This window comes from Lepidochelys kempii, chromosome 4, assembly GCF_965140285.1.
Source record: "Lepidochelys kempii isolate rLepKem1 chromosome 4, rLepKem1.hap1, whole genome shotgun sequence".
NCBI lineage: Eukaryota > Metazoa > Chordata > Testudines > Cheloniidae > Lepidochelys > Lepidochelys kempii.
This window is the reverse complement of record NC_136383.1, coordinates 141,527,909-141,543,251: the sequence shown is the minus strand read 5'-3', so window position 1 is coordinate 141,543,251 and position 15,343 is coordinate 141,527,909. Positions and strand designations below refer to the sequence as shown.

The 15,343-nt window shown below is 56.8% G+C and overlaps 1 protein-coding gene across 3 annotated transcripts; it reads left to right on the top strand.

Moving 5' to 3' along the window:
- Nucleotides 1-58: 58 nt before the first annotated feature.
- C4H2orf81 (chromosome 4 C2orf81 homolog) lies at nt 59-13,153 on the top strand. 3 transcript variants are annotated; one of them, XM_078852621.1, is made up of 4 exons: nt 59-266; nt 4,221-4,448; nt 5,516-5,728; nt 8,572-13,153. In XM_078852621.1, exons 1-4 carry the CDS (start codon nt 183-185, stop codon nt 9,613-9,615), a joined length of 1,569 nt encoding a protein of 522 aa, XP_078708747.1. In that variant the 5' UTR covers nt 59-182; the 3' UTR covers nt 9,616-13,153. The 3 variants fall into 3 exon arrangements, with proteins under 3 accessions (XP_078708747.1, XP_078708748.1, XP_078708749.1); XM_078852622.1 differs by having other exon boundaries at nt 205-325; XM_078852623.1 differs by lacking the exon at nt 59-266 and adding an exon at nt 2,719-3,627.
- Nucleotides 13,154-15,343: the final 2,190 nt, after the last annotated feature.

Here is a 15,343-nt window from a genome sequence, read left to right as displayed (position 1 = left end):
GCGCACTGGGCGGGGCTGGGGGGGGCGGGGGCCACGCGCACTGGGCGGGGGGGGCCGGGGCTGGGGGCGGCGGGGCCACGCGCACTGGGCGGGGGGGGCCGGGGCGGGGGCGGGGCAGAGCCCGAGCCAGGGGGCCGAAGGGGGCCGCGATCCCTCCCGCTCACCCCGTGCCCCCCGCTGCCATGGAGACGGCGCAGCGTGTGGTCAGGGCGCGGGCGTCGCAGCGCGATGACATCACGGCCCGGGACGGGGCTGGCGTGGCCTTGGTGACGGGGACGCAGCCAGCGGAAGGGGGGCAGGGGCTGCGGGGGCTCCAGCCGGCTCGGTGCGGGGCCGGGGGGTGCAAGGGTGGCTGGGAGGGGCACGGTCGGGGGTGGGGGTGCAATGGGGGTGGAGGGGCCATGGCTGGGAGGGTGGGGGTGGGGCCGGGGGGTGCAAGGGTGGCTGGGAGGGGCACGGTCGGGGGTGGGGGTGCAATGGGGGTGGAGGGGCCATGGCTGGGAGGGTGGGGGTGGGGTTGGGGGGGTGCAATGGTGGCTGGGAGGGGGCACGGTCGGGGGTGGGGGTGCAATGGGGGTGGAGGGGGCCATGGCTGGGAGGGTGGGGGTGGGGTTGGGGGGGTGCAATGGTGGCTGGGAGGGGCACGGTCGGGGGTGGGGGTGCAATGGGGGTGGAGGGGGCCATGGCTGGGAGGGTGGGGGTGGGGGGTGCAATGGTGGCTGGGAGGGGGCACAGTCGGGGGTGGGGGTGCAATGGGGGTGGAGGGGGCCATGGCTGGGAGGGTGGGGGTGGGGGGATGCAATGGTGGCTGGGAGGGGCACGGTCGGGGGTGGGGGTGCAATGGGGGTGGAGGGGCCATGGCTGGGAGGGTGGGGGTGGGGTTGGGGGGGTGCAATGGTGGCTGGGAGGGGGCACGGTCGGGGGTGGGGGTGCAATGGGGGTGGAGGGGCCATGGCTGGGAGGGTGGGGGTGGGGTTGGGGGGGTGCAATGGTGGCTGGGAGGGGCACGGTCGGGGGTGGGGGTGCAATGGGGGTGGAGGGGGCCATGGCTGGGAGGGTGGGGGTGGGGGGTGCAATGGTGGCTGGGAGGGGGCACAGTCGGGGGTGGGGGTGCAATGGGGGTGGAGGGGGCCATGGCTGGGAGGGTGGGGGTGGGGTTGGGGGGGTGCAATGGTGGCTGGGAGGGGCACGGTCGGGGGTGGGGGTGCAATGGGGGTGGAGGGGCCATGGCTGGGAGGGTGGGGGTGGGGTTGGGGGGGTGCAATGGTGGCTGGGAGGGGCACGGTCGGGGGTGGGGGTGCAATGGGGGTGGAGGGGCCATGGCTGGGAGGGTGGGGGTGGGGTTGGGGGGGTGCAATGGTGGCTGGGAGGGGGCACGGTCGGGGGTGGGGGTGCAATGGGGTGGAGGGGGCCATGGCTGGGAGGGTGGGGGTGGGGGGTGCAATGGTGGCTGGGAGGGGGCACGGTCGGGGGTGGGGGTGCAATGGGGGTGGAGGGGCCATGGCTGGGAGGGTGGGGGTGGGGTTGGGGGGGTGCAATGGTGGCTGGGAGGGGCACGGTCGGGGGTGGGGGTGCAGTGGGGGTGGAGGGGGCCATGGCTGGGAGGGTGGGGGTGGGGGGATGCAATGGTGGCTGGGAGGGGGCACGGTCGGGGGTGGGGGTGCAATGGGGGTGGAGGGGCCATGGCTGGGAGGGTGGGGGTGGGGTTGGGGGGGTGCAATGGTGGCTGGGAGGGGCACGGTCGGGGGTGGGGGTGCAATGGGGGTGGAGGGGGCCATGGCTGGGAGGGTGGGGGTGGGGGGTGCAATGGTGGCTGGGAGGGGGCACAGTCGGGGGTGGGGGTGCAATGGGGGTGGAGGGGGCCATGGCTGGGAGGGTGGGGGTGGGGGGATGCAATGGTGGCTGGGAGGGGGCACGGTCGGGGGTGGGGGTGCAATGGGGGTGGAGGGGCCATGGCTGGGAGGGTGGGGGTGGGGTTGGGGGGGTGCAATGGTGGCTGGGAGGGGCACGGTCGGGGGTGGGGGTGCAATGGGGGTGGAGGGGGCCATGGCTGGGAGGGTGGGGGTGGGGGGTGCAATGGTGGCTGGGAGGGGGCACAGTCGGGGGTGGGGGTGCAATGGGGGTGGAGGGGGCCATGGCTGGGAGGGTGGGGGTGGGGGGATGCAATGGTGGCTGGGAGGGGGCACGGTCGGGGGTGGGGGTGCAATGGGGGTGGAGGGGCCATGGCTGGGAGGGTGGGGGTGGGGTTGGGGGGGTGCAATGGTGGCTGGGAGGGGGCACGGTCGGGGGTGGGGGTGCAATGGGGTGGAGGGGGCCATGGCTGGGAGGGTGGGGGTGGGGGGTGCAATGGTGGCTGGGAGGGGGCACGGTCGGGGGTGGGGGTGCAATGGGGGTGGAGGGGGCCATGGCTGGGAGGGTGGGGGTGGGGGGATGCAATGGTGGCTGGGAGGGGGCATGGTCGGGGGTGGGGGTGCAGTGGGGGTGGAGGGGGCCATGGCTGGGAGGGCGGTGCTGGCTGTGGGGGGTTCAATGGTGGCTGGGAGGGGGCACGGTCGGGGGTGGGGGTGCAGTGGGGGTGGAGGGAGCCATGGCTGGGAGGATGGTGCTGGGGTTAGGGGGGTGCAATGGTGGCTGGGAGGGGGCACAGTTGGGGGTGCAGTGGGGGAGGGGGGCATGGCTCGGAGGGTGATGCTGGCTGTGGGGGGTGCAATGGTGGCTGGGAGAGGGCACGGTCGGGCGTGGGGGTGCCCTTTACATCTGAAGAGCTAGCCCCACCCAGCACAAGGCCCACCAGCACAAAGGTGCTGGAGGGGAGGCCAAGACCACAGGCCCCCACCTGCAGCCTCTTCAACCTATTGAATTGCCTGCTTGCTTGTCCTCCTTGTCCCAGCGTCAGTTGCCAGAACTCCCTGCATTCTGTGTCCAGCGAAGGTCCCCAGCGCTAAGGACAGGGAATACCACTCGAGCCCAGTCCTTCCTGGGGAACGTTCTAGCACCCAGGCGTCCTGACTCCCAGACCCCTGCTCTAACCATTAGAACTTGCTGTCTCCCAGATACCAGAACGACACTCACATGAACCCCTGCACAGATCCTTGTCACCAGTCCCTGGTGTCCCTGTGAGGAGTGGATGGGAGAGGCATCAGGGCATTGCCTTTGGAGCATAACGTGCTCACAGTCCCTGTGGCCGTAGCATCCATTTTAAAGCACAGTGTACAGTGCTAGGAACTGCATGGGGCCTGTAGGCCATACTGGCTTGGTCCTTCACTCAGTGTTATCCCCAGCTGGTGGCCCTGTCTAGCCCCATGTTGCTCATTGCCCTGGGTAGACCTCATATAAAATGATGTGGGTCTAAATGAGCTGTTACCACTCAAGAAAGATCTTAGAGTCATTGTGGGGAGTTCTCTGAAAACATCCACTCAATGTGCAGCGGCCGTCAAAAAGCGAACAGAATGTTGGGAATCATTAGGAAAGGGATAGATAATAAGACAGAAAATATCATGTTGCCTCTGTATAAATCTATGGTGCGCACAAGTCTTGAATACTGCCTGCGGATGTGGTCGCCCCATCTCAAAAAAGATATATTGGAATTGGAAAAGATTCAGAAAAGGGCAACAAAAATGATTAGGGGTATGGAACAGCTTTTGTATGAGGAGAGATTAATAAGACTGGGACTTTTCAGCTTGAAAAAGAGGCGACTAAGGGGGGATATGATAGAGGTCTATAAAATCATGACTGGTATGGAGAAAGTAAATAAGGAAGTGTTATTTACTCCTCATAACAAAAGGTCACCCAATGAAATTAATAGGCAGCAGGTTTAAAACAAACAAAAGGAAGTATTTTTTCACACAACACACAGTCAGTCTGTGGAACTCTTTGCCAGAGGATGTTGTGAAGGCCAAAACTATAACAGGGTTCAAAAAAGAACTAGATACATTCATGAAGGAGAGGTCCATCAATGGATGTTAGTCAGGATGGGCAGGGATGGTATCCCAGCATCTGTTTGCCAGCAGCTGGGAATGGGCGACAGGGGATGGATCACTTGGTGATTGCCTGTTCTGTTCATTCCCTCTGGGGCACCTGGCACTGGCCACTGTCGGAAGACAGGATACTGGGCTAGATGGACCTTTGGTCTGACCCAGCACAGCCTTTCTTATGTTATGTTCTTATGGGTACAGTGCTAATGGGATGGTGCTGACGGGCATTGTCATATTTCCCTGCAGAAAATGACGTCCCGGGACCGTGTGCCTCTCTCCAAGTCGCGGGCGGAGAAGTCACGCCCCCCCACGGTACCCATCCCTCAAGTGGATATCATTCCAGGGCGCCTCTCTGAGTCGGAATGGATCTCCCTGGTCACCATGGAGGAAGGAGAGGATGGAGTGGGAGATATCCTGGCAGGGATGATAAACCAAGTGATGGACGAGTGCTATAAAGTGTACCTGGCTCGGCAGGTGAGCATGCCAGGCCGCGGCTTTCCATGGAATCTAAGTGGTAGATGGTACAGCTCTCTTTGGTCCCAGCTTTGGGCTCAGGGCAGGACTGTTCCTTACAGGCTACTCTCCAGGGCTTTGTTCCGGCTACTTCTGAATGGCCCCAGCCGCAGGGCCATTCTTCTGCGTTCATTCTGTAGGGAGCCACTGAGAAAACTGGCTGTGTGAAACCAAGCCCTATGGTAACAGATGGAAGGGTTCAGGGAAAGGTATTGGTCCAGAGGGACCAGGCCATCTGACCCGGAGCGGCTCTATGCTGCTGCTTGCTTCATGGAGAGGAAGGAAAGCAGGGCAGGGATCCAGGACGGATCCTTCCTGTGGCCACTAGAAATGGAGCTTCTGGAGGGGATGGGGCAAGAGGTTCCTGTTGCAGTGGCCTCTGTATGACCCTGCCTTGGCTGCCCAGCTCCTTGCTCGAAGCTGGATTTGTGTCCCTCTCCCTCAGGCTGAGAGCTCCTGGAACCCCAGGGGAAATCTCTTTGCTTACACAGAAGTCTTCATGCTCCCATCCACCGGCTCCCAGGCTGAGTACACCCCGAGTCACACTCAGCTCCTGCCCTCAGCCATTAGGCACTCAGATACCATGGTGATGGGTATGGTCTGATACCCCAAATAGAATGGGCATCTCCCTCCTGGCCTTCAACTCTCCTCTCAGCTCCATTATGGAGATAGTAGCCTCTGCTCTCCAGGGGTGGGACTGCGTCAGTGCTCTGGGGTGCTGAGCTTCGTGCAACATGGATTATTTTACTATCTGCAGATTGCTTAGTTGGAAGGGGTACCCATCCTGACAGTCACCTCCCTGGCCACACGCCTCTCTTCTGACTCAGCACGTGAGCTGCACCAGCTTGGACTACCTTAGATTCAGTGGGCCAAAGTCAGAGGTGGCATGGACAGCAAGGGCACACTGATGGGTGGGGTGTGCCTATGGGAGTTGGGATGGAGTCTTGGTCTCCTGCCTCACTCCTAGCCAAAGTCAGGAAGCAAGTGGGTGGTGCTGGGCTCATTCTGTCTCTGCTCTGCTTTCCCAGTGCATCCCATTCACCGTCAGCCAGGCGCGGGATGCCATCCTGCAGATTGCCGAATGGCGCTTCCTGGCGCGGGATGAGGGGGAGGCCACCGTGGAAGAAGATGCCACCTGGCAGGAGGAGGAGGAGCCAGTGGCCTGTGTCACAGACTCGTGGGCACAGGGCTCAGTTCCTGTTATGCGAACCAGTCTGACCCTGTTACCGCAGGGGAGAGAGGTACTCTAGCACCAGGGCTTACCTTGGGAGCACTGGCTCTGGACCAGTGGGGGGTGGGGGAAGGAAGCAGGCTGCTCCTGAGTGCTTGTCCTGACAGAGGCATTCTGGGCCTGGCAGGGCTCAAGAGACGAGACCTGAAACTGCCTTCAATCCGATTAGTACTCTAGGGCCAGATTCTGCTTGGAGCTCCACCACGGAGGAGTCCATGGAGATACAGGACCAGTCCTGCTGGGCATGAGTCCTGGACTTCAGGCCAGAGAGACAGCCTTGAAAGACAGAATCACGGTCACAGCCTTGTAAGGCCTCCTGACCACCTGCCCCTTTAAGCCATTGCTCACTGGAGAAAGTCCTCCCGGCCTCTTGGGATTAGAGAAGCACAGTCCAGTTCCCCACTCCCATTGGCAGCAGTGGTTTGCTGAGTTCTCTTCGCTGCACCCAGTACTCTGCCCCTCAGAGTGCAAGAAGCTGTAGGAGAGTCTGGCTTAGACTCTGGTGGAGCTGTGCCCCATGCAGCTACTAGCCAGGATGCCGGGCCTTGTCTCACCTATTCAGTGCCTTGGAGCAGAGGTGTGAGGGTCCCTCCTGAGGATCTCTGCCTAGAGAGGGAGGACGTCTGTGTGGCTAAGGCGTTGGATTTGGACTTCGGAGATCCCTGTTCTGCCACAAGCTGCCTGGGTGGCCTTGGGTGAATCACCTAATCTCTCTGGACGTCTTTTCCCATCTGTACAATGGGGCTAGAGCTTCCATACGGTGCCCACCGGGGTGTTGGGAGGACAAGTGCCCTGACACTGTGAGGCTTGGAACCTACAGGGATGAATGCCATGGAAAAACCATCAGCCCATCCCCCAGCTTCCAGGAAACTAGGGTGCCCTTGCAGCCTGTGGATCCTGCAAGTGCCTTCTTCAGTAGGGAGCTGCCTGCAGAGACAACCTGTCTCGGCATGTGATGCTTCACCTTGAGCCAAACAGCCTCTGAGATTTTGTCCATGGATGAGGAGTTCCAGCCACCCCCTCTCTACCAAGCCAGTCAATAAGCGTGTCCAGCAATGCTGGGCTTTGTGCTGTGGTCATCTGACCCCTAGAAATTGCACTGGTATGCCTACCCCTCCCATGGATGATAGGCTTTCCCCTTTCCCTTCTCAGTGAGGTAGCTCATCCACTCCCACGAGCCAAGCCAGTGAGGTTCCCACAGACATGCTGAGATTTGGGTGTGCATCAGAGCAGGCGGTGACCCCTTAATGCCCTGCCACCATGGGACAGTCAGTCAACATGGCATGTCTGTATGAGTGTAAATACTTCCTTCCCAGCTCCTGCTGGTCCTACAGCCCTTCCAACAGGTCCCATGTGCCAGAGACCCATTGTCAATAGAGCTTTGAAATGGGGCACTTCCGGGACAGCAGGTAAGAGCGGGTCGGCTCCCGCACACCCAGCGCGCGCTGCAGCCTCCTTAGGCAGGGGCTGTATTCACAGAGCCGAATGCTCCAGCACCGTGTGCTCTGCGTGAGGGAGAGGGTACGGGGGTCTCTGCGGGGAACTGAGACTCTCCGCCGGTGTGAGGTGGGCCGGGCAGCTCGGTATCCTTTGCTGCCTTGTCTCTCCCCCCCACGTTGCGAGCCAGCAAAGGAGCCGACCCGCTCTTACCTGCTGTCGCGGTAGTGCCCCACATTTTCGGGTGCCCTACGCAGCCGCATAAGCTGCATATGCCTAAGGAGGGCCCTATCCCCAGATCATTCATACACAGGCTAGAAATCCCTTTATCCTGGGTCCAGCACTTCCCCCATTTCAGTCTTTGTTCCTCAGGTGTTTCAAGGAGTCGTCTTGTGAAGAACCCCAGATGATGTCACTCCCTGCCTTATATAGATTTAGCATATGGCGGGACCCTTTGTTTCCAAGCTTGGTTAGCAGACCAGTCTGTGGAAAAACACTGACATCCCAAGGTGCAGACCAGCGTCATGTGGCCTGGTCACGTGTCCTTGTAGAGTCATAGCAGCCATTACTTACAGGCTGTCTGTAGCATTCTCAGGAACACTCCCAAGATGGGGCATAACCTTCTCCTAAGGCCTATTGTTTTTCCTAATGACCCATTACCCTGAATAGGCCCTGCCCCACCCGCTGTCTAGACTGAAAGCATCTTGTCTAGTGGGCATTACCCAGGTGTAACTACATTTGAAGTACAGACACATAGTCAGTATTTATAACTTCAGGTACAAAAATGATTCATGCATACAAATAGGATAATCATATTCAGGCAATCTTAACCTTTTTGTGACATCCTACATGATCTGTCTTGCGTAATATGCATCATAATTATGCCATAATCCTATTGTACTGATACCACTATGAAGAATATGGGCTGCAGTGTTGCAGGATGCTGATGTGTTAGAAAGGAACAGGAATGATCCAGGGCCCAGCTCATTCCCATTTGTTGCTGCGTGCACTGAAAGGGATTTGTTTGCTGTCGGATCTTGCGACAGTCGCAGGATGTCTCACGGTGGAACATCTCTTGGAGCTGCTTGGGCAGGAGGGGTATAGAGGAGGTTCAGGGTGAACAGCAGAGTCAGTTCAGCCCTTCATTCTGCCAAGGCTGTCCACTGGGAGAGGCGCGGGAGGAGTGATGTGCCAGCATGACCTCACCAACCAGCTCCCTCTCTGACACTGAAGACCTTGACCCCAAACACCCCCTGCACTATGGCCTGGCTCTTGCCTTCCACCCATTTGCTGGGGTATGAAGAAATGGCCTTCAGGCCCTGCTACTGAGTGGGCAACAGCTTGTCCTGGGTGTGGTGGCCACTCTGGTGTGTGAAGCTGAGGCTTTCTCTTTACATTAATGGCTATTTCCAACAGGTGTTTTTGGACAAACTCCCCAAGGAAACACTTTCCCATGAGGAGACGCGGTTCTACACAGGATCCCCCGAGGTGCCAGCAGGCACCCTGTCCGAACAGCCTTCTCAGGAGGAGGGGGTCAAGTCTGCAAAGTCATCCAGGCCCCAGAATCTGCTTTCCCAGCCAGCCCCAGCCCCAGCCCCACCCCCTTTGCCTAAGACCAGAAAAGCATACAGGCCCCATCGAGGACTGCTGCACTCAGCCAGCCTTAAGAGCATGGCCAGGCCCCTACAGGAGACTGAGAAGGAGCTGCTCCGGCAGCAGCTCTCACAGACCCTGCCTGAGGAATCACCACAGGAGGATCTTTGCAGCCTTCACCAGCTCCTGCCCATGTCCTGCAGCAACCTGCTGAAGATCCAGATGGGCAGGCCCCCCAAGATCAAGGATGTGATGTACAATGAGTTTGGTACAGTCATCGCCATGCCCAAGCTGGACCCAGCCCGTCTACCCAAGTGCTGGATCAAGCCCCAGGTGGAGGTGCTGGATCCAGATGTTGAGGCCAAGCGGCAGGAAGTTCTCAAAACGGTCTCCGGGCGTGGCCAGAGGAGTACGAAGTCCCATCGCCATGCAGCCCAAGGGCCAGGGGTGGGAGAGCTCATTAGCACTAAGCTGCTCCAGGACACGGGGCCCATGCGGAGTGGTGGGCTGGCCCAGGCTTTCTGTCAGAGCCACGCAGACAAGAGAGCACAGCATTTGCCTTCCAAAGGGAAAAGCCTTGAACCCAGCAGCCATGTCTACTGGAAGCCCAGCAACCTGCTGGACTCTATTGAGCTGGCCCCAGGAGTGGCAATCAGGGACAGCAGCAGTGTGAAGTGTGGGCCCCACCATGGTGCACTCTATGAAGAGGGAGGGGAAGGGGTCTTCCAAAGAAAGCTCAGGCCCATCTGCCCCAGAGTGCCCCTGCCTGCCGTTGCTGTGGAGCAGCTCATCTGTGATCACATGCCCCAGGTCCAGCCAGCAGCTCTGCTCACATCCCTCATGTCATCGGGGCCAGAGCACTTGTAAGTGCAGCATGCTCCCTGCCCTCCCCTCTGGGACTGGGCTGGTGTGCCGTACCATCGCACGGCCTGTTACAGAACCCCAGCCTCTCCAGCCAGTGTGGTGTGCAGGGGTGTCTCGCTGCGTGGCTGTGGTAACCTGCTGGTGCGTGTGACGAGGGACCTGCCTGTGCTGACCTCCTCATCTTCCCTGGCTCTTGGTAACAATAAATCCCAAGCACCCACAGCATGATTCACTTGCCTGCTTTGGTTTCACCTCCCTGCAGACCAGCCCCCTCTGACCCAGGAGACCCCGCAGCGTCCGGGGGGACAGCCTGGGCCCAAGACTACAGGCCCCCTGGATGCTATTAATTTACCTGCTATAACCTCGCCCAGCTGCAGCAGGGATGATTGCTTAATGAAATGTTCCTCCTCTCTCTTTTCTCAGAGGGTCTCCATAGCCCAGTTAGCAATAGTCCCAACCCGTGGTCTGTCTGTCCATCACTGTGGTCCCTGAGCAACTAGCTGTGTGGGTGGGAGTGGAGGAGGGACTGGAGGTTGCGGGCAGGAATTCAGTTCGCTTCACTGGTTACCATGCCCACCCATGGCAAAGCACATTGTATCATACCGTTCGCAGGGCATCCTCCACGCAGTGTACAGAACTCCGCTGTGGGCAAGCTGTGGCTGCAACCTGCAAGAGGTCAAAGTCAGAAAATTCAAAGCTGTGCTTCCTCATGGGCATGCCTAGGTCCTGGGAGTCTATACCAGGGTTGGGAAGAGTAACTCTCCCTAGCCTGGGGCCCTGGCCGCCCTGGGGCATGGGGTGGATTCGAAAGAGGTTACAAGATGGTTAAGGAGGAGCCTGGTGCTTCATGTTGCAGAATGCAGAGTGAAGGCTGCAGGAGTTTGTGTTTCATAGATTTTTAAGGCCAGAAGGGACAGTTCCGATCATCGTCTGACCTCCGGCATAGCACAGGCCACTGGATTTCACCCAGTGATTCCTGCATCACACCTGTAACTCATGGGTTAGCTAAAGCAGACCTTTTAGAAAGAGCCATCCAATCTTGATTTAAAGACTTAGTGGTGGAGAATCCACCACATCTGTACGGAAGTTGTTCCAATGGTTAATTACCCTCAGTGTAACAAATATGTGCCTCGTTTCTACTCTGAATTTGTCTAGCTTCAGCTTGCAACCATTGGATCTTTTTCTACCTTTGTCTGCTATGTTATAGAGTCTCCTGGTATCAGAAATCTCCTCCCCATGTAAGTAATGCTTGGCTATGATCAAGTCTCCTTTTAACAATCTCTTGGGTAAAGTAAATAGATCGAGCTTCTTGAGTCTCTGATTGTGAGGCAGGTTTTCCAGACCTCGGATTTTTCTTGTAGTGCTGTTCTGAACCCTTTCCAATTTGTCCACATCCTTTTAAAAGTGTGGATACCAGAACCGGAGCCAGTATCAGTTAATGGTCCCAAAAATGCCAATATGGTGGTACTAACATCGCACTACCTCGACTCAATAGTCTCCTGCTTATACCCCCACGGATCACGTTTTCTCTGATAGCCACTGCGTTGTTCTGGGAGCACCTGTTGAGCTGGTAATCCATGATGACACCCAGGTCCCTTTCTGAGTCACCGATTTCCAAAATAGAGCCTCCCCATCCATAAGTGGGATCTAGATCTATGACCTTCCATGTAGTTGCATGAAAACAAGGGTAGTTCAAGTGAGTCTGACTTACCATGGTATCTAGATTACTGTGTTGAACTGACCTGTCATTATTTAACAGTCCACCAATTTGTGTGTCATCTTCAAACCTTCCCAGCAACAAGCTTATATTTTCTTCCAGATCATTGATAAAGACCTTGAATAGCAGTGAAGCAAGAACAGATGTCAGTGGCACCCACTAGAAACACTCCTATTAGATCAAAAAGAACAGGAGGACTTGTGGCACGTTAGAGACTAACACATTTATTTGAGCATAAGCTTTCATGAACTACAGCTCACTTCATCGGATGCATCCACTGCACTGGTGGGTGGGTTGGGGAAGGGCCGTGTTGGCTCATTTTAAGTCAGACTCTCTTTGATTTAAAACCATCTGCAGTCACCCTTATCAATCAGAGGCCTTCCCCTTATCTCATTAGTTATTCTTTGGACCAGACTTCCTCCCTACTTTATTCCTTTTGGCCTTATAACTCATTATTTTCATGGCCTTCCTTCTATTTGATAGTAAGAGCCTTTCTTTACCACACTTTAATTCTTTAATGTTATACTTATCTTACATTAGGGGTTTTCATTCCATGTGCTCTGAGCTGCGAACTCAGCTGATGGGAAGAATCCACTTGCATGACTTATCCTCATGGGGTAGTGAGAGCAGAGCGACAAAGTATTTTGTCCTCTTTAATGTCCCTCAATAGTCCATTTGGCATTGATGGACCTTACCTTTTGGGCAGGACATAACACCTTCTGTTGGAGACCAGTACTTCACACTACTTCTCCTGTCTGGTGAGTTACACAGTCACAGAGGCTCACAATACAAATGCTTAAATATCAGCTTGCAATATGGGATACAGATGTTATAAGTGAGGCCCTGTCTACACTGACAAGTTTCTGCACAGGTAAGCAGCTTTCTGCGCTGTATCTCCTGAGGTGTACACACGGCCGTGCCACTGAGTGCACAGAAACTGCGCAGTTGTCGCGCTGTAAAAAACCCACCACGACGAGAGGCGTAGAGCTTTCTGCGCCATGGCTACAGCACTGCGGTACCAGCGTAGACACCCTGCTCGATCACAGCGCTGTGACCGGCCTCCGGGAGGTGTCCCTCAATGCCTGTTCTCGCCTCTGGTCATCTGTTTGAACTCTACTGCCCTGCTTTCAGGTGACCAACCGTCAGCCCCACCTCCTACATTCCTTGGGAATTTTGAAAGTCCCCTTCCTGTTTGCTCGGTGATGCGTGCAGTGGTCTCAGCGCATCTTTCCAGGTGGCCAGGCCTGCTCCACGCACCGGGCAATCCCCCGCTTGGAGCTATGCTGAGCTGCTGGACCTCATCGGCATTTAGGGAGAGGAGGCTGTCCAGCCCCAGCTCTGCTCCCGCCGTAGGAATTATGATCCCTATGGACAGATTTCACGATGTATGACAGAAAGGGGCCATGACCGGGACACACGGCAGTGCAAGGTCAAAGTGAAAGAGCTGCGGAACGCTTACCACAAGGCGCAGGAGCAAAGAGCTAGACGTGATACTCGGCGCCAACCCCACCTCCACTGTGAAGGCCACTGTGGATACTTCGGTGGCTCGCATGACAGTTGAGAGTGGACCGAGGCAGGAGGAGGAAATCTTGGACGAGGATGTGGAGAGGGAGGGGGACCCAAAGGCAGAGGATGACTCGGAGGTCAGAGATACATGCAGCCAGGAGCTCTTTTCTACCCCAGAGGAGGCTAGCCCGTCACAGTAGTAGGATCTTGGCGAAGCGCAAACAGGAGAGGAGGCCCCCCTCACTGCTGATGATTTTCTTTGTTTGACTCTCTCCTCCAGTTGTTGTCTTTTAATAAAATAGTTGTGTTGGTTTGAAAGCGATCTTTATTCTATTAAGTGAAAGCACAGAGAGCCCTGCAAAGCAAGAGACAATTATGTTAAACCCCCTTATTGCATCATGTGCACCAATCACCTCCTAACATTACAAGCACCGCACTCCTGAGCATAGCCACAAAGATTAGTGGCTTTCAGCTTCAAATTGCTGCCTCAAGGCATCCTTGATCCTTATGGCCCGGCACTGGGCCCCTCTAATAGCCCTGGTCTCTGGCTGTTCAAACTCAGCCTCCAGGCACTGAGACTCTGAGGTCCAGCCCTGAGTGAAGCTTTCACTCTTCCCTTCACAAATATTATGGAGTGTACAGCACGTGGCTATAAGCATAGGAATGTTGTACATCGGCCAGGTCCAGCTTCCCATACAGGTAGCGCCAGTGGGCTTTTAAATGGGCAAAAGCATACTCAACAATAATTCTGCACTTGCTCAGCCTGTTGTTGAATCACTCCTTGCTGCTGTCAAGTTGCCTCATGAATGGCTTCATAAGCCATGGCATTAAGGGGTAGGCGGGGTCTCCCAGATCACAATGAGCATTTCAACGTCCCCCTACAGTGATCTTCTGATCTATGGAGAAAGTTCCTGCTTGCAGCTTCTTGAACGGGCCAGTGTTCCGAAAGATGCACCTTTCCGGACCAGCCTGCGTTAATGTCCGTGAAACGCTCATGGTGATCCACAAGCGCCTGGAGAACCACTGAGAAATACCCCTTGTGATGAATGTACTTGGAGCCTAGGTGGTCTGGTGCCAGAACTAGAACATGCATGCCGTCTATCGCCCCTCCGCAGTTGGGGAAGCCCATTTGTGTAAAGCCATCTACAATGTCATGCACGATGCCCACAGTCACGGTCTTTTGGAGCAGGATGCAATTAATGGCCCTGCACACTTCCATCAACACAAGTCCAACTTGACTTTCCAATTCCAAACTGTTTAGCGACCAATCGGCAGCAGTCTGGAGTAGCCAGCTTCCACAGTGCAGTCGCCATGCGCTTCTCCAACAGCAGGGCAGCTCTCATTCTTGTGTCCCCGCGCCGCAGGGCGGGGGCGAACTCATCACACAGTCCCGTGAATGTGGCTTTCCTCATACGAAAGTTCTGCAGCCACTGCTCATCATCCCAGACGTGCATGACGATGTGATCCCACCACTCAGCACTTGTTCCCCAAGCTGAAAAGCAGCGTTCCACTGTGGTCAGCACCTCCGTGAATGCCACAAGCAACCTCGTGTCGTAGCTACAATGCGTGGCGAGATCAATGTCACACTCCTCTTGCCTTCGTAGTTGAAGGAATTACTCCACTGCCACTTGTGACGTGTTGGTCAGAGCGAGCAGCATCCTGGTCAGCAGCTCGGGATCCGTTCCTGCAGCCCGAAGAGGCAGAGCGCGCAGTACACAGACCATTGGAAGATGGCGCCAAATGCAGATGGAAGCACAGGGATTGCTGAGATGCAAAGCAATGCATCACGGGGCATTGGAACAGGACCCAGCGTGCCCTGCGACCCCCTCTGCCTTCCCACAACTGTTAGCGGCAGAAGAGAAAGAGGTGCTCGGTGAGCTTGACCTCAAGGAATGGCTTATAACAGGGTCTCATGGCAGTGCCGAAATTTACAAAAATATTCTCACTGGTTCAGCTGAACCGCTCCCTAGCTGGGGCAGAGCTCTGGGGGGCTCCCTACACAGCTGCTCTTTGGGGTAGGTAGCAGGGCAAAGTTCCCAATCCCTGTGTGAGCCTCCTAAGGGTGCAGCGGCTGCTCCCAACACTGTTCAAGTTGGAATAACCATTGTGGAGAATCTCTGCTTCTCTTCTTCGGTCTAGGGAGGGAGCTCAGCTCACCGGGGCTGTGAGAGGTGGCAGCCACAAGGCTGTACTGAGTGGGAGCAGGATTTTAGTCCCCAGTGCTGGCAGCAGGGGAGGTCAAGGGTGCAGCCAGCGATGTGACACACATGTTTACACTGCCAGCTCCAGTGACCCAAGACCGACCTCCAACACCATCCTATTGCAGAGATCGTGGGCATGACAGTCACATCCAGAGGCGGGTTAGCCAGAGATCAGTCACCCCAGAAAGCTGCTCTGCTCTGCACCAGCTTTACCTTCCCAAGCGTCAGAGGAGCCCATGGAGTGCATTTCAGTGAGCCACTCTGCAGGAGACAAGGCCTGGATATTGCAGCCCACCGTCCAGGGAAA